Below are 17,494 nucleotides of genomic sequence, written 5' to 3'. Positions count from 1 at the left end.
TGTGACTGCAGCTCCAAGAACAGAAACTGCTCTCTGCCCATCACATTCTTGGTGGCCACAAGTTCAGCCCCAAGTTCTGACCCGCTCAAAGTTTTCCCACCAAAGTCTAAACAGACACTCAGCAGACATCCAGAGCTGGGTTGCTTGGCCAGGTCTGCATAGAAGATCTTCCTGCTTTCCTTCCCCAGCCGATGCTGTTAACCCCGCTAGCGTGCGTATGCAGGAGCAGATGCCAAGACGTTGTGTTTAATTTCACATGTGGGGGCAGATGGATGACGTTAAGCCATTGGTTGTCACATGGGAAAAAGCTGGAGGGTTATATTTGATTTCCATGCTAGCAACAGTGCAAAAAGCCAAACTGCTGGGCAAAGAGTGAGTGAGCCTGAAAGGAGGCCTGCAGGTAGCGAGGACACGTGAAGGCGGTGGCGTAGGATTCAGAGCTTTGCCAGCTCTGCGGGCCTTCGTCCCCTGAACTGCCCTGCTCTGATTGCTGTGTTCACATGGGAAACAGCACAGAGAGTGAAGGGCCTCGTCTTGCCTGGACATTGACCTGCCCATTAAAAATGTGTCCAAGAGGAAGTGTTCGCCTACGTTTGAATGTTTGTCTTCCTGTTTATAACTGGACTCTGCTCTCGGTGGGTATGTGTTATCTCTGAACACGACTCTAGAAATCATGATTTCTGTAGAACAGAGTCCCCAAAGCCTAAATTTTGCTCTCATTAAAAATCAGAATCTCACATATTTTGCCTTCTGAAATGGATCTGTTCAAGCACAGTGTGTGGCAGATCAGGGCAGAGCTGTCATGGGACAGCAGCTGCTGGATTGCGTTGGATTCGCTAACTGCCAAGCCCCGAGCAGTGCCCCTTCGCGGGGACCCCTACTCACCAGTCCTTCCCCTGTGAGAGGAACAACATCTGCATGCTGAGATTGCAGAATTGCCTTCCTCACTTGCGAAAATTAACTACAAAAATCACTGTTTATTTCACTGATTTCCAGTCCATTTGGAAAAGAGGTTTTGGAGCTGTCCCTGACTTTCTCATTAGAGCCAAACATGAGTTCTCTTTCCCATCCTTATCTCTCTGACATTATTTCTTTATTTGCATTTACATGTTTTTTCCTGTGCATGATACCTGTGTTTGCACTTGCAGGGCTGATGGCAGAAGGTGGTCACTGGCTTCGTTACCCTCGTCTGGCTATGGGACTAACACCCCCAGCTCCACTGTCTCGGTAAATTTTGCTCTCTTGTGGTAGCAGATGAGAAGAACTGAAACACTTGAGTTTTAGTTGGGAGCATGTGAAAAACCTCCTGAGATCTCTGACAATCAGTTCCTAGACGGCCCCTCTCTGCTGACCACATGCTTTAGCTGCATCACGTTTTCATAATGTGCTTTTAAGAAAGCTACGGAGTATTGCTAACGGCAGCAGCTCCTTTTCTGCATTAAAGCTTTGCTGCTTGTCCCTCTTTAAGCATGCACCGGGTGCACCTTTTATGTGGGTAGAAGAGGCAGGGCTGGAGCTGCTGAGGATGCTGCAGGTAAATGTGGATCGGGGTCAGCAGAGCTGTGTTTAGCTGGAGACCTGCAGGTTTGGGGACTGGGAGGGAGCGGGGCAGGGCTGGGGAGTGCCTCAGTTTGTATAGTTTGGGATTGCTTTCCATTTTCACATTACTGAACGCAGCAGATCTGTGCAAAGCGGCTCTGCACACTGCCCGTCAGTGTTTCCAGCTTACTAAAAGGCTCCGAGGAGTATTTTTCTAGAGGGCTTACTGGTTTCCACGCTGCTGCCCTGGAGGAACGGAGCTGCCTCCTGACTCCTTACCTCTGTTGTTCTTTCCAGTCGTCTTCATCCTCCCAGGAGCGTTTGCACCAGTTGCCGTACCAGCCCACCCCCGATGAGCTGCATTTCCTTTCGAAGCATTTCCGCAGTACGGAGAGCGTCACGGACGAGGAGGGGCGGCACTCGCCCTGCCTGCGGCCACGATCCAGGAGCCTAAGGTAGCAAAACCGCCAACTACCTGCCAGCTGCGCGGGGGAGTGGGCGGCTGGGGCGGTACTCATGGCGCTGGCATGACGATACACAGGGTCCCGGGAGCAGCCTCTTTACAAGCGTGTCAAGGGCTCTGCTCTCTCCTGAGCTGTTCCTAGGACCTCCTGGTCCTGCTTGGCCAGACCCGTGATGCTGATCAGCCCTGATGCAGTTTTTCCCGTTGCAGGAGAGTCTGGTAGAACTCCGTGCACGTTAGTCAGAGCCTGCTTTTCAGCAGTTTCTTGTCTGCTAGGATGTGGCATTTTTTTTCCTGGAAACAGATGACATCTGAGAGTCAGGTTCCTTGGGCTGAGGTTTGAGAAACTGGAATTTGTTCCAGAAAGGTCATTTTACAGCCTCTTGCTGAGTTGTCTCAAAGGCTTCAGTGGTGAGGGGAACCAGAGGTCAGACCAAGCTGTGGCATCTGCTCTGAGTGCATCTCATGAGCTGTCTTTGCAGAGTATGCGGCTGAGTCAAGGGCATGGCTGAGAGGCTGCCAACCTGGCTGGCCGTTAAAAGATTAAAAGGCCTGTTTATGAGCTTGGATAGGGAAGCATTACCTATATTAAATAAAGCTGAGTGCTGCAGGCGCATCTGTAGGCTGTGCCTCCCCTGCTAAGCCTTTGCCTCTCTGGAGCAAGAATCGCAGGTGGGTGCACAGCTTTCTCAGGGATCCTGGCAGTGCAGTTTGTACAGGGGGTTCTGCTCCATGGCCTCTTTGTGTGGTGGCCAGAGAGCAGAGGGGAGAGTGAAGAGCTGAGGTTCGTGGGCCATAGCGTAACGTAGGCTGAACAAATAGACCGCTGAGCTCTGCATTGCCGCTTCAAGACCTTGCTCTGCACAAGGAGCACTTGCTGGTCAAGTTTCTACCTGTCAGACACAGGAAGTTTGTACTTTTTGCAGGGAATGTTTCAGTCAAATCCTCTTTTCCTTTCGTGAAATGTTCGAGGCCCTCTTTGTGCCTCTCACTTGCTGTGATTTATGGAGGCAGCAGTGTAGCTGGCCTTGTGTGTTCTCTGCTGAAATTTCATTAAAATCAGATTAACTGACAGATTTTGCAGGTTGTGACTCTTTCACCAAGGAAACACCACTTTTGTGGTTGCTGTTGCTTGTACAAAGCAAAAGCAGAGTCTCTGTGCCGAGTTAGGACTCACTTCTTAATGGCTGTGAGCAGCCTGGATCTGGTTCTGATTGTGGTTTTTATTATATCATGGTTAGTGAGTTGCTGGCTGCTCCTGTGACTTGCTTTATGTAAGGGATTATAGACCCATTGCTAGTGGTATGGGCCAGTGAAAGGCAGGGTCAGGTGAGGGAACATGGAGAGTAATGGAGAAGCTTTTTCTCCTGAAGATCCCTGTGTCTGCTAGGGAGAGTGGGGGGGTTTTAGTTGGTTTTTTTGTTGTTTTTTTTTTTTGCTTTTTTTTCCTGCCATCACCAGTGAATTGCAAAAAGACAAACTGTGGAATCCAGGATGTCTGCAAATACTTGCCTGTTTGCAATTGGCTGCAGTCTAGGCATCTTTCCAGTGGCTTTGTAGTTGCTGTCTATAATATTGACATCATGGCAGGGACTGAAGCAGAAATTCTAGCATGAGAGGAAGCAAAAGATGAGCTATCTGTTTAAAATGAAGTGACTAATGCATTAGCTCTTCAGCTCTACAGACCTGGATTCAAAGTGACCTTGAATTTTAAAGTGACTTGAGTTTGGAGACCTGGGTCTGCAGAAGGTTAATGCTCCCTGGACCTGACAGTTAGCATGCAATCTCATATGTAGGGCTCTCTCAACCTCTGCCCAGGGTGCAGCTCAGTGTGGGGGGGGGGGAAATGCTGAAGTTGGGAAAGCAGAGCATTTCCGGAGGGAGTGCTCTGAGCCAGCTGAGCAGTGTTGGCAGGCGTGCTGCGGTGGGGAGGCCCCAGGGCTCTCTCGATCAGCGTGCTGGGGGAGGGATGCTGCTGGAAGTGCTGGCACAAGGCTGAGTGCTCAGCTCAGATGTGCATTAACAGCTTGTGACACTTGGGATCAAGAGTTACAAAGAGAGAACAAATTGTGGTGACTCTCCAGAGGCAGTAACTATTTGCATAGTTGTAAATGACTTAGATCTCATAACGCAACTGGCTTCCTCTCCCTCCTCCCTCCACAGCCCTGGACGAACAAGTGGGACATTTGATAACGAGATTGTGATGATGAACCATGTCTACAAGGAGCGGTTCCCCAAGGTAACTGCCTGGCCTGGTGAAAACAGCTCGCATTAATGCCTCCAATACATTTTGACAGCTTCTTCTCCAGAAGAATCACATCTCTGTGCTAGAAGATAAAACATTCAGATACAAAGGGGTGGTTGAGGGCACTGGAGACATGGTAGCTAACCAAGGAGACAGGAACATATGGTTCATCGTAGACCCATAGAGCCATGCAAACAGAAGTCTCCAGAGATATCGGGAGACTGCTCTGGTTTGGTGGAAGCCTAGTCCCAGGTGGGGTTGTGCAACCCATGGCATGCACATGCATAGTGGAGCTACAGGAGCTGGTAGCTCCGGATAGGCAATTCTGTCGGCCAAACCCTGAATGTGGTGTTGAGGTATGTTCACAGGCATCTTCATCTGTTCTGTCTTGCAGGCCACAGCCCAAATGGAAGAGCGTCTGCAGGATACTATCACCAACTTCTCCCCAAGCAGCATTCTGCCTCTGGCAGATGGGGTGCTGGGCTTCATCCACCATCAGATCATTGAACTGGCCCGGGACTGCCTGGCGAAGTCCCAGGGGGCTCTCATCACCTCCCGCTACTTCATGGAGCTGCAGGAGAAACTTGAGAAGATGCTCAGAGACGTGAGTGTGGGGCAGTTTCTGCCCAGTCCCATCCCTCAGCAGGCACAGGCCCTTTGGTGACTCTGCTGGCTTCTGTCTCCTCCCTGATAGGCTCAGGAGCGTTCAGAGAGCGAGGAAGTGAAGTTTATTGACCAGCTGGTGAGGAAGTTGCTGATAATAATCTCCCGCCCTGCACGCCTTCTGGAGTGCCTGGTAAGATCCAGTGGCTCCACCAATGCACCTCTGAGCTCAGAGCTGTCTATATCCTGTGGGGAAGAGCTCCTTACCTGGGGGCAGATGGGTGCCCCTCCAGGAGATTAGCATCATCCACATGACTCTGGGACAGTACCAGGCTGTGTGATCTCTATTACGGTCTGCATCTACCCAGAGAGGAGATGTCACAGTAGAAACAGCCTGTTCTCTCCAACCTGGTCAGTCTGCATGAAAATCACTCCTGTTTAACAGCCTGGCTGGCCTATAGAGATGAGCTAACACCATTCACAGTGTTAGAGCCTTTTCTTGGAGAGGAGAGGCTGGATTTCCCAGTAGTGTGTGGAGATGTGAACTTTGCAATTTTTCTCGTTCTTTTTTTTTTTTTATCTGTTACACTCAATTTCTAAAACACTGTTGATGAATCTGATGTGAAATCTTGTAGTTGCAGGTTTGATAGATCTCTCCCTTTGAGCCAATTGGCTAGTGGTTCCAGCATTTTCTGCAGCTGGAAGAAGCCATTGTGTCAAAGCGTGATGCCAGCATGCTCTCTGTAAGGTGTCTTCTAGGCCATGCCACAGGGCTGCATTTTTTTTAATCTACCCTTTAAGCTTAGAGACGTGATGGTAGAAACAGAAGCAAGGCATTTAGCTTTCTCCTGCAAGCATCCAGAGCTTGTGCCCCAATTAAAGGGGCCATCGATGGGGCTCAGAGGACAGATTTAACTTGGCAAAGTGAAGGCAAACTTGTTTCTTGACTTTGTTTGATTTCCCTCCTGTGTAGGAGTTTGACCCCGAGGAATTCTATCATCTCCTGGAAGCTGCAGAGGGACATGCTAAAGTTGGCCAGGGAATAAAGACTGACATTCCCCGATACATCATCAGCCAGCTAGGACTAGTCAAGGACCCACTGGAGGGTAGGAAAGCTCTTGGGCTTGTCGCTGGGTAGAGGGCCTGGGCGAGGATTTCCTGCAGGATACGGATTCCGTGGCCGCTGCTGGTGGACGCAAATGAGCAGTGGAGGGTGTCTAGTGGCCCAGCAGGGCCGACCACCTCTAAGAGCACTTTGTGCTGCGGGGAGGGTGTGTGGCAGCTTTGCAGAGCAGAGCGAAGGCCATGGAGACCTGTGCGTATCACAGCACAGGTGGGGTGGCAACCCACCGTGTCCTCCCCCCAGCTCACCCTTCCCCTCAGCGCCTTCCTTGGGCTCCCTGCTCTTCTCCCATTTGTGCTTCCTCCTGAAGGGTCTATCAGCACATGACTGATTGCCTGCCAAGGGATTATACCTCAGCAATGTGTAATATTGGAGAAGACCCTGGGGGATAAAGCTGAAGTGACCTCCAGGCAGCAGGTTTGGGCTGGAGTGGGCTGGGCTGCAGTTCAGGATGGAATCCAAGTCTCTATGCCAGCCCAGCATTTCTCATTATTGCTCCCTACATGTTCAGCAAAGTAGATTAATCTCAAGAACACTTAATCCATAGGAAGCCAAGGCCTTGGGGGAACTGTAATCCTTGAAGAACACAGCAGTGACTATGGAAAAAGGGAATTATATAAATGTTTAACCTCTTAATGCTATGACCTGATTTTCTGCATATAATAGCTCAAACAAAGCATGTAACTAAATCCCCATGGGGATCTCAGTGATTGGGGTGAAAGTACTTGTTGGCAAATTATCTTTGTGGGGGTTGAGCATGAAGAAGAAGGTGAATATTATCACTGTCTTCTGCAGAAATGGTCCAGCTGGATCACTTTGACAGCGGGAACACCATCACACCAGAGAATGATGATGCCTGCGAGGTGAGCACAGTCCTGCTGGCATTTCCCACCTTTTTCCTCTAGCTTTGTCGTGTGTCACTTCAGCCTGTAACTCTTTGCACCCTGTGTGCAGAGCAGCTCCTGTATTATCTTAGTCTGAAGACAAGAATTAGGATCATCCCTTCCCTAAGAGAATGACTGATGTATGCATGTTCAGATGTTTTTATCAATAGTATTTCACAGCCACTCTAGTCTCTCTTGAGCTGCTACTCTGTCATGTGGAATGGCCCCCTGTTTGAGGCAGGTTTGGCTTTGTGGCTGCAGTTTGCATAGCATCTCTGTCTTCTGGTTTGGGGCTCGTGGATGAAGAGGGCTCAGGGATGGTCCAGTTGGGGATCAGGAATGTCTGTTGGCAGCTGCACCGTGTCTGTGTCAGTGATGAGCGCTGCAGACATGACGGATTCCTGTGTACAATCAGTACAGCGATGTGGAGAGCACCAGCAGGTGGGGAAATGTTAAAATCCTCCTGTGTCTCTTGTTCAGAGCCAGCCTTCAGCCACTGCTCCACGAAGAAAACCCTGCGAGAGTGACTTCGAAACCATCAAGCTGATCAGCAATGGGGCCTATGGGTGAGTGAGGAGGGGCCGTGCCCTAGCCCTGCGCGGTCTGGTCTCGGCAGCAGATGTGAACGATGCAGGTGAGAACTGCTCAGCTCTGAGCGGTGCCAGCTCCTCTGGGAATGTGGCACAGCTGCGATCCTACAGGACCGTGTGGCCCTCCAGGCTGCAGCTGGTGTGCAAAGCTGTTGCTTTTTCATTGTGTTGTTACTGCTGTTGCACGCAAGTCTGGAAGAAACACAGTGCTGCGTGATTGGTCCTGGACTTCGGAGGACATATTTTGAAGCCCAGTTGTTTTGCTCTCCCCTAGGGCTGTGTACCTGGTGAGGCACAGAGAGACACGGCAGCGTTTTGCCTTAAAGAAAATTAACAAGCAGAACCTCATCCTAAGGAACCAGATCCAGCAGGTGTTTGTGGAGAGGGACATCCTGACCTTTGCGGAGAACCCCTTCGTGGTCAGCATGTTCTGCTCCTTTGAGACAAAGCGACACCTCTGCATGGTGATGGAGTATGTGGAAGGTGAGAACAGGGCTTGGGGCTTGACGGTGTGGCAGAGAGGGAGAATGGCAACATCTACTAGTCTTCTGTTGTAGAAGAGGCAAATGGAGAGACCTTTCATGTGATACAGAAACACAGATAGATGTCTGAGCACCCGTACCGCTCTGCTGGCTCCTCTCTGCTTTGCTCAGTGAGCAGTCATCAGAGGGAAGCACAGAGAGATTCTCCCATGTTTCTGAGTCTCTCACCTTGATGAAGGTGGTGGATGTGCTGCTCACTTAGGAGGGGGTTTCTGACAAGTGCCCATGGATGGCAGCTGCTCCAGGCGAGGTGTGAAGGTTTTGTTTGGTGCTGGGAGTCCTACCTGCTTGGGAAGGCAGTTCCCAAGTTCACCTGCCCAGTGACCTCTCTCCCTTTTATGAGCCCCGCGTACTCGGGGCTCAGGAGGACCCATGTTCCTGCAGGGGGGGACTGTGCCACGCTGCTGAAGAACATGGGCCCGCTGCCAGTCGACATGGCAAAGATGTACTTCGCAGAGACCGTGCTTGCACTGGAGTATCTCCACAACTACGGCATTGTGCACAGGGACCTCAAACCCGACAAGTGAGGACGTGGGTCAGGCCTGAGCATGGGGTGGGCTGAATGGGGAAGGAGAGGAACTAATGCCGCTCTCTGTGGAGAGGGACCAATCCTGGCCAAGGCCAGGGCATTAGCAGAAGAGCGGATGTCCTTTCATACAGTGCCCCAGCTCTGCTTCTCAGCCTCCGTACATAAGGGAGAGTTGGGGAGGTAAAGGAGAATGAGGTTACATTTTGGCAAGTGAATGCTGATATACAAAGACCTGATGTCCATATCCTCCCACCTCATTTTGTGCTATTTGCATCCAGCTAGGATGGAGGTGTGGGACTGTCCTCCTCCGGCTGGTCTTGCTCAGGACCAGCCACAGCTCTTTGTGTCTGTCTTCTCTTGCAGTTTGCTCATCACCTCCATGGGCCACATAAAACTGACAGATTTTGGTTTGTCAAAGATTGGCCTGATGAATATGACCACGAACCTGTACGAAGGGCACATAGAGAAGGACACGCGGGAGTTCATGGACAAGCAGGTACTTCCAGGATACCTGAGAGCTCAGAGCATTAGGGAAAATGATTCAAGTTGTCTAGGGTACGTGGCAATGCTGGCCCTGCTGTGCTTGGCTGTTTTCCCATTGCTGGGAACCAGAATACATGCTGAGGCAGCTGCAAAGGCCTTAATTTACTGCAGAGGGTGCAGATACATTGGCAGCACTGTTTATTCCCATGCAGGTGTGTGGCACTCCGGAGTACATTGCGCCCGAAGTCATCCTCATCCAGGGCTATGGGAAGCCTGTCGACTGGTGGGCTATGGGCATCATCCTGTACGAGTTCCTGGTGGGCTGTGTCCCCTTCTTCGGAGACACCCCCGAGGAGCTCTTTGGGCAGGTGATCAGCGGTGAGTGTCAGCAGTTTGGCTGCTTGATTTCATCTTTCTGCCCAGCCTGGCAGTCATGGCTCTTCCTTAACATGCTCAGTATTTCATTGCTTAGTTTCGTACCCACTTAATTTTTGTCCTCTTCCTAGTACTCTTAATTAGGCTTTATTGTAGCCACCTTGTTTGAGACTCAGTTTAAAGTCAGTGAAGGCCTTGGAGCCTGGATTTGCTGATTTGGGAGGATGGCTTTATTTTACCAGTGCTCCTAGTGGATTTTCCTCTTGCCTAGAAGAGGCACTTCTCCTGTGCACTTGCTTTATCATGAGGCCCTATCTGGTGCAAACTCCTCTTTCCAGCCACAGACTTACCGCTGCAGCCTTGTGCCTATGCTGCGCTCTGACCCAGCCATATTCACCCAATCTTTTGTTATCAGCAGAGGAAGGACTTCTGACTTGTTCTCCATTTTGTTTCAGATGAAATTATATGGCCTGAAGGAGATGAGGCTCTTCCTGCTGATGCTCAGGACCTGATCACACGATTGCTGCGGCAGTGCCCACTCGAGCGCTTGGGGACGGGTATGTGTGTCCTGACCGCCTGGGCAGGGCTGTGGCCCTTCTCATGTGTGGGGCCAGCACCTGAGATGGCTGCATGACTCCGGGCCGAGCAGCGTTTGGGAGCTGCTTGGCACACTACTAATTCATGTCAAGGCATTTGCTTTTGTGTTGTAGAAACCAAAGTAAGTCCTGCTAGGTTAAGGGTACTTGGTCCCTTTCTGGTCAGGGTTAGCTCTGGGAAGCCAGAGGCTAATGCGGGTTGCAGATTCATCCTGTCTTAAGCCATTTGCTCTGTTGGGGAGAGGGTGCCAGATGAGTTGTTTCCCTACCATTCAGGCTGAGAAAGAGTTAGCATTTTGGGCTGTGCACTGTCCCTCCTAACGTGCATTTCCTCTGCCTGCCAGGTGGCGCGCACGAAGTGAAGCACCATTCCTTCTTCCTGCACCTGGACTGGAATGGGCTGCTCCGGCAGAAGGCAGAATTCATCCCCCAGCTCGAGTCAGAGGATGACACCAGCTACTTTGACAGTGAGGCCAAATCCATTTTTTCTCCTCTCTGTGAATCCTTTATTCCAGCTGCAGGTTGAAAATTCTGGTAGGGAATGAAAATCTGTATAAAGTTGGTCATTTCACAGTCTGGGTTAGGTCATGAAACAGATTTTATTCTGTTTCCAAACCTCTCAGCCTTAAGAAAAGAATGCTGCTTTCTCATCCCAAAACCTTCTTAGGGTTTGGGATTGGGTTGTCAGTCACAATACACTTCCATGCAGGATGGCTGGGTGCAGTTAGTGCTCTGGCCCCTTCTTCTTGTGGCCAGACGCTCCACAGCAGAGCAGGAGCTTGGGCACTGCTGGGCAGGAAGCAGCTGGCATTGCTGTGGTCCTTGCTTTCAGCTCGCTCCGAGAGGTACCGCCACTTGGATTCGGAGGATGAAGAAACCAATGATGAGGAATCGTCTGTGGAGATTGGCCAGTTTTCTTCCTGCTCTCATCGCTTCAGCAAGGTATTTGAATCTGACCTCTGTTATCTAAAGACAGGCTTTGGCCCTATGGCTGGGGAGGTGACACACACATTGCTTTCCTGGCTGATTGTCCCCTGGAAGCCAGAGGAATCCTGCAGCACCATCTGGCCTCCCAAGTTTCTCCTGCTTCCCAATTGCTGGCCTTTCCCTCAGGTTTACAGCAGCTCTGAATACCTGGCAACTCACTCCAATCTCAGCCTCTCATCTTCGGAGCGGAGTCACAGTGAGGAAAAAGAAGACAGGACAGAGCGGTGGGACAGGAGCTCGGGAGACGAGGACAGGAGCCGCCCCTTGGGCCCAGAGACGCGGTGAGTGTAGAGCTGGGGAGGACGTGGCACAGAGGTGTTTGAGCAGGGATTTGTGTCACTGTCGTAGGGTTGCCAGAGGCTCACAATGAGACATGTCCAAGCACATGGCAGTAAATCATTACCAGCTGCCTCACTCGGCTGTCAGTGCCCTAAGCCCTTTTTCTCTTGCTAAGCAGGCTCCGATCTTGGACATCCTGCAGCTCCACGCCATACTCCTCCCAGCATGAGCGCAGCCGCAGCCCGGCTGCTCTGACCAGCACCTACAGCCTGGAGACCATGCCAAAGTTTGCCTTCTCCTCAGAAGACGAAAGCCCTTGCCTGGCACCTTCCAAGCCAGAGAGACCAACATTTGTGCTGGGGGATCCCGATGCAGGGATGGGTGGACCAGTGAAGTCTTCGGCATTATCTGGTGCGTAGGCTGAACAGTGGACGCTGGTGTGGGCTGTTGTGGAGGCAGCCAGGGGTCCTAATGGCATGTGGCTGCTTTCTCCATGTGCACAAGCTCTTCTGTGCCGTCCTGCACAGTAGCTGATCCAGAGGGATGCTGCCTGCCCAGTGTGTGTCCTCAACCATTTCACTGTCTGCTTCTTTCTCCCCTCTGTACAGCTGATCTTGTCAGCCTGAACCGCATCCGCCTCCGGAGCAACAGCACCGGCACCAAGAACTCCGCTCCCCGGGGCCTGGAGCCAGGCAGCAGCCGACGGCTGAGCAGCCAGAAGGAAGTGTCAGACAAACAGAGAGCCTCACCAGGCGGCCGAGTGCCCAAGTCTGCCTCTGTCTCAGCCCTGTCCCTCATCATCACGTCAGGTTTGTGGGCCAGTGGGTTTGTTCAGCAGCCACTGCTGCTGGAGTGGCTGCTGCAGGGCCTTTCCTGGCTCTGGTGCGGGTGATTGGAAGAGTTTGACTCCCTTGCGATGGGGCTGAGCACACACACTGCACAGGGTGTAAAGGAACCAGGATTCCTGCAGCCATGGTGCTGAGGCTCCTGGGATGAGCCAGATTCTTCTCTTGCTTGCAGATGACTTCAGCAGCGGTGCCCTCATGAGCCCCATCTCCCCACACTCGCTCTCCTCCAACCCATCTTCCCGTGACTCATCCCCAAGCCGAGACTCTTCCCTCGCCATCACCAGCCTGCGGCCCCCTATCCTAATCCACAGCTCAGGCAAGAAGTACGGCTTCACGCTGCGAGCCATCCGGGTGTACATGGGGGACAGCGATGTGTACGCAGTGCACCACATGGTGTGGGTAAGTGGCCTGGGAACTCCACACGGAGAGGGCCAGTCCCACTGTGCACTGCCTCGAGACCACGCAAATAAACATAGGCTGTGTCTAATCAAAGCCTTGGCACTTCAATTTCAGAGTGTGGAAGATGGGAGCCCTGCCCAGGAAGCGGGGCTAAGAGCAGGTGATCTCATCACACACGTGAACGGGGAGTCTGTGCTGGGATTAGTCCACAGGGACGTCGTGGAGCTGTTGCTGAAGGTAGGCAGCCTGCCTCACTCTGTTCGTCTGGCTTGTTTTTAAATGCAGCTCCTGCGTGTGGCCCTCAGAACCAGTGGATCAGGCCAGTCAAGTCTTTCAGCAGCAAACTGTTTATAACCTTAAAGAGCGTGGGAATTGAGGGCTCCGGAGGGCTTTAGAGCAGAGGCCGTTCTCCTTCCACAGACAGTGCTGACAGCAGCACGGGTCTGACCACGCTGCATGTGCCCGCTCACAGCAGGCGCCAGCGATCGATGGCTACAAAGCTGCGTGGGCGTCCTGGGCCAGTGACTCCTCCATGTGTCCTCTGTCTTCCTCTGACCGAGCTGTAGCAAGAGAGCAGTTCTTGCCTTTGCTGTCTCACGCCTTTAACTGAGGCTCTCAGTACTGCGGGTCTGGGGCTGTTTGGGGCTCGTGAGTTCCCGTGAACAGACTCAGAGCTGCCTTGCAGTCATGGTCACCACAGCGTACGGTTCATGCTGTAAATGTTGTCCAAGCTGGGACACCTGAGCCCATGCCGCAGCCCTGACGTTGCCTCTGCTGACAGCCGAAGTGGGAGATGCAGGCAGATCCTTCAGGTTAAGGTTTGGTGCTTGTGTCCAGCATGTTGCAATGACTCGTTTTCTTCCTCTCAGAGCGGCAATAAAGTAGCTCTGCGGACCACAGCCCTGGAAAATACATCCATAAAAATTGGCCCTGCTCGGAAAAACAGCTCCAAGACCAGGATGGCCCGAAGGAGTAAGAAGAGCAGGAAAAGGGACAGCCAGGACAGGTGAGTAGAAACAAACTGGGATAAAATGGCATTTGTTCATGGGTGTCCTGGAGCTGAAATACACCTGGAACTGGGATGGGGAAAGTGCAGCTGCTTTCCTAAGTGACGTTCATCTAATAAGCTGTGCCTCGCTGTGAGCGGAGCCAGCTGGACATTCAGGCTCTCAAACACCTCGCAGCCCAGAGATGGGAGGTTGTAGCATGCTCATGGATAGTCCTGACAGCGTTGGCTGTGCAGACTTGCAGGTTTGCTAGTTTTGCAGAGAGCTTGAGGCTATTTGTGGCTTCAGTGGCTTTAACAGCAGTGCTCCTTCCTGTGCCTGCTGTTTCTGACCAACCTGCACATGGAAACCCTTCCCTCGGCCTTTGATTTCTTCCAAGGAGGAAGTCCCTTTTCAAGAAGATCTCCAAGCAGTCGACAGTCCTGCACACCAGCCGCAGCTTCTCCTCCGGCCTGCAGCACTCGCTGTCGTCGAGTGAGAGCCTCCCGGAGTCACCCACACACAGCCTGTCCCCCGGCCCCCCGACGCCCTGCCGCAGCCCCGCGCCAGACCTGCCCCCAGGTACCTTGTCTGCGTCACTCTCCCAGCCGGGGCCCTGCCTGTGGGGTCTCGGATCCTTGTTTGCTGTGGTCGCTGCAGAAGGGGGTTAGGAGCTCAGGGAGCCCCGTAATGTAGGCAGAGACACAGCGCTCCTGGGGTCAGAGCTGCATTTCCAGCTGTTTGGCAGCTCCATCACCGTGTCCCACCCTCTTGCAGCGTCCTGCCGCGTGCCCCGCGTTAAAGAGGACGCGGCTGTGGCCTCCCTCACCGTGACCTTTCTCTCTTTGTGTGGCAGATGCTGCATCTCCGCAAAGCACCTCTCCTTCCTCCAGCACCCCCAGCTCTCCAGCCGGCCACGTCCGCCCCAGCTCCCTGCATGGGCTGGCACCCAAACTCAGTGGTCAGCGCTACAAGGTGGGGCGCCGCAAGTCCACCAGCAGCATCCCCCCCTCGCCCCTCGCCTGCACCCCCTCTGCCGCCCAGCGGCCGCCTTCCCCTCAGAGGTCGCCATCGCCACTGCCCGGTTACCCCAAAAACGTCCATTCCTTCCAGGGCAAGACTCTGTCCCCTCCCACCATCATCAGACAAGGCTCTCGGCCGCGGAGCGCCGAGTGCCCCAGGTCCCCTCTGCTAAAACGAGTCCAGTCCACGGAGAAGATTGCGACCTACCTGGCAGAGAAGAAAACCATCAGCAGTCGGAAGCTGGGGCTGGAGCTGCCTCCTGCGGATGGGGCAGGAGATGCTTTGGGGGAGAGCGAAGTGCCTGCTCAGGTGTTTGCTGGCGAGCACAGCTATGCTGGGGCATCCCGGACTCGAGAATGGCTGGGGGAGAGGCATGACCGGGACCAAGAGGTGGTTGTCATGAGGAGGTTGAACCTCTCCGAGCGTCGAGACTCCTTCAAGAAGCAGGAAGCCGTTCAAGAAGTGAGTTTCGATGAGCCGGAGGTGCTGCCGGTAAGCGAAGACGGTGTCAAACCTGAGGCTGGGCCAGAAGACGAGCCCACGCTGCGGCGCCACGGCCTCCACGTGGCCTCGTGGGCCGAGGGTAGGCAGGACTCAGCCCGCCGGAGCTCGCGGGACCGCACGGCGGAGCCGAAGCCCGGGCCGGTCCCACAGATCGCGGTGCAGGGATCGGAGAGCGACGAGCAGGAGCTCGGCGTGGCCGAGTGGGAGTGCCAGGGCTCCTACCCCATCCAGCTCATGGCCAGGGCCTACATGGAGCAGACCCACGGCACCACCGCCGTGGAGGGCAAGAGCACGGCCTCGCCGCAGCCGATGGACCCGAGCCCCCGGCGGGAGCCCGCGCCGGCCCCGGGGCCCTCGCGCCGGACGTGCGGGGAGGGAGCAGCCGGCCCTCGGGGGCTGCCGCCGCGGGGCGGCCGGGAGCCGGCGGCCGCCGGGCCCCCCGGCCGCCCGGCCAGGCCGCGGGACGCCTGCGGGCTGGCTCCGAGCGGCGGCGAGGACGCGTGATCCCGGCGGCGAGGACGGGAGGCTGCGGAGGAGAGGCGAGCGGGAAGGGGTCGGCTCCGTGGCTGTCCGCCTTCCCTAGGAGCCGTCCGCGCAGGAGAAACGCACTCAGAAACATTTTTAACGTCAGACCTGGCAGGGATCCTTATAACCCAGTGATTTTACTCACAAAAGGCTTTTGTACTAACTGGAAAGATGTCCATATTTTTGTAGAGGTGTGGGAGCTTTTATTGTGGCAGTGGTGTTTCCCTGGCAGGGCCCGAACCTTTGTGAATAGAAAGGACTTGATGCAAATACTTGTAACTAATTTATTACTTTTATAAGCTAAACAGAGGCATTGCAAGACCGTCAGAGGGGTCTAACCCGATCCAGGCTGGCCGTATCCCAGCCTTTTCCGAGGGCTTCGTAGCCCCCGTCTGGAAGGCACTATGCTTTCTAATGTTGCAAAGAACCACTAGGTTTCCCCATTTATTAACGTCTTTTTTCAGCTGGAAAAGCACCTAAGGAAAAGCCACTCCTTCGCCGTGAGAGCAGAGCTGAGACTGGAAGCGGTGTTACGCTTTAGAGCCTCCGCTGAGCTGAACTTGCAGTCTCGGTCACCTCCCTTTCCTTAAACCCCCTCGACTCTCCCCCAGCGTTCACCCCAGGTTCTCCTCTCCGCGCACCGCCGTGCCCGGGGGAAGCTGGACCAGCACCGTCTGCCGGTCGTGTTTCAGGTTAAGTTTTCCTGCAAGATTTACTAGTGGTTCAGCACTTGATTTTTTTTTTCCCCTGTAAAATTAAAGTAAAAAGAACCAAAACCCATAGCAAAATCCCCCAAATATTAGCAGTCTAAGCTGTATGTGAAGATCCTTCTAGGGTCTAGTTCATATTGGCCATTAAGTATGCTTAGCAATGCTTTTTTTTTAAAAAAAAAAAAAAAAAAAAGAGGCTTTTTATTTTATTTTTATTTTGTTAATAGCTGGCCTCCTTCGGTGCGTTTCCCGGGGCGCTGCCGGGCTGTTCCCCGGCCCCGGGAGCCGCGGCCGGAGGTGGCAGCACTTCCCTGACCTCGCAGCTCCGCTTTGAACCCGGCGGAGGCGAATGACTGTCGACTTTGCATCATGTTTGCTTTGAAAAATAAAGCGTGGTTCATGTCTTTTAAGTACAGTTAATTTTTAAAGGTGTAGTGGATTTTAGGGAGTTTTTTATTATTATTATTTTAGAGAAACAAATGAATCAGCGGTGACCAAATATTCTGCTAACTTGCTTGATCATCTCTTCAGGATCTCCCCACAGGGCAGAGCCGGTTAGGGAAAGCACAGCAGGGACCGACCCATCCGTCGCCTTCGCCTTTGGGCTGGGCTCCAGCAATTTGATGCAAACAGTAACAGGAGCTGGGAGAGTTCGTTTTAGCTCTTTGCGTTTCTTCTGCCGTGATCTGCATCCGAGCCCTCCCCGGGATGCACGGCTGGTGTGTACGGGTCTTCCCCGGGGCTTAATGAAAGGCCAGTATTCCAGTTAAACCCCCAAATCCAGTTAAACCCCCAAATCCAGTGAGCACCAATCTCTGTTTCTAAACTTCTCCCTATTGATAATTTCAGAATTCCATCTCCCTCTTCTCTGGTTGCTTTTTTCCCCAAGGGTCAGCCTGGCATTCCCCCCCCCCCCCCCCCCCCCCCGTTTCTAACAGTGTTTTGTATAAGTGTTTACATTTGATAATGCATGTACGGGCTTTTTTAACGGCCGTGTGCGACCGTGAGCGTGTTGGACTTGTGTCGCAGCACATGTACGTACAGGCCCCCGCGCGCCGCCGCGGTTCCCGTGCCGGGCTCGAGGCCGCGGGGGGCACCAGCTCCGCCGCTTATTTAACAGGATTATTATTTTGTGCGCCTGTGCGGTTTGTGCAATGCTGTTTAAGCAACCCGCTTCTCCCACGTTAACCTCGGAGCCGTTCGCCCCCAAAGCGAGCGGCAGCGGCGCGGGAATCCCGCTCCGTCCGCGGCATGGCCGGAG

General features: G+C 53.3%; 1 protein-coding gene across 1 annotated transcript in view; it reads left to right on the top strand.

Annotated features, from left to right (window-relative positions):
• Positions 1 to 17,494, top strand: part of MAST3 (microtubule associated serine/threonine kinase 3) — a 37,958-nt gene that overhangs the window by 17,393 nt on the left and 3,071 nt on the right. Inside the window, exons 7-30 of the mRNA XM_062596577.1 lie at positions 1,149 to 1,227; positions 1,837 to 1,994; positions 4,166 to 4,241; positions 4,642 to 4,851; positions 4,942 to 5,043; positions 5,824 to 5,956; positions 6,769 to 6,836; positions 7,338 to 7,423; positions 7,722 to 7,930; positions 8,374 to 8,512; positions 8,882 to 9,014; positions 9,214 to 9,379; positions 9,832 to 9,933; positions 10,317 to 10,439; positions 10,805 to 10,914; positions 11,086 to 11,240; positions 11,417 to 11,649; positions 11,847 to 12,047; positions 12,259 to 12,485; positions 12,600 to 12,722; positions 13,355 to 13,491; positions 13,872 to 14,053; positions 14,328 to 14,446; positions 14,585 to 15,410. Of these exons, the coding sequence (XP_062452561.1) occupies positions 1,149 to 1,227; positions 1,837 to 1,994; positions 4,166 to 4,241; positions 4,642 to 4,851; positions 4,942 to 5,043; positions 5,824 to 5,956; positions 6,769 to 6,836; positions 7,338 to 7,423; positions 7,722 to 7,930; positions 8,374 to 8,512; positions 8,882 to 9,014; positions 9,214 to 9,379; positions 9,832 to 9,933; positions 10,317 to 10,439; positions 10,805 to 10,914; positions 11,086 to 11,240; positions 11,417 to 11,649; positions 11,847 to 12,047; positions 12,259 to 12,485; positions 12,600 to 12,722; positions 13,355 to 13,491; positions 13,872 to 14,053; positions 14,328 to 14,446; positions 14,585 to 15,410 (4,097 nt within the window). The remainder of the gene's footprint in view (positions 1 to 1,148; positions 1,228 to 1,836; positions 1,995 to 4,165; positions 4,242 to 4,641; positions 4,852 to 4,941; positions 5,044 to 5,823; positions 5,957 to 6,768; positions 6,837 to 7,337; positions 7,424 to 7,721; positions 7,931 to 8,373; positions 8,513 to 8,881; positions 9,015 to 9,213; positions 9,380 to 9,831; positions 9,934 to 10,316; positions 10,440 to 10,804; positions 10,915 to 11,085; positions 11,241 to 11,416; positions 11,650 to 11,846; positions 12,048 to 12,258; positions 12,486 to 12,599; positions 12,723 to 13,354; positions 13,492 to 13,871; positions 14,054 to 14,327; positions 14,447 to 14,584; positions 15,411 to 17,494) is intronic.

Source organism: Rhea pennata, chromosome 27, assembly GCF_028389875.1.
Source record: "Rhea pennata isolate bPtePen1 chromosome 27, bPtePen1.pri, whole genome shotgun sequence".
Lineage (NCBI taxonomy): Eukaryota > Metazoa > Chordata > Aves > Rheiformes > Rheidae > Rhea > Rhea pennata.
Note: the sequence above shows the minus strand (reverse complement) of the source record. Positions and strands in the feature narration are given on the sequence as shown.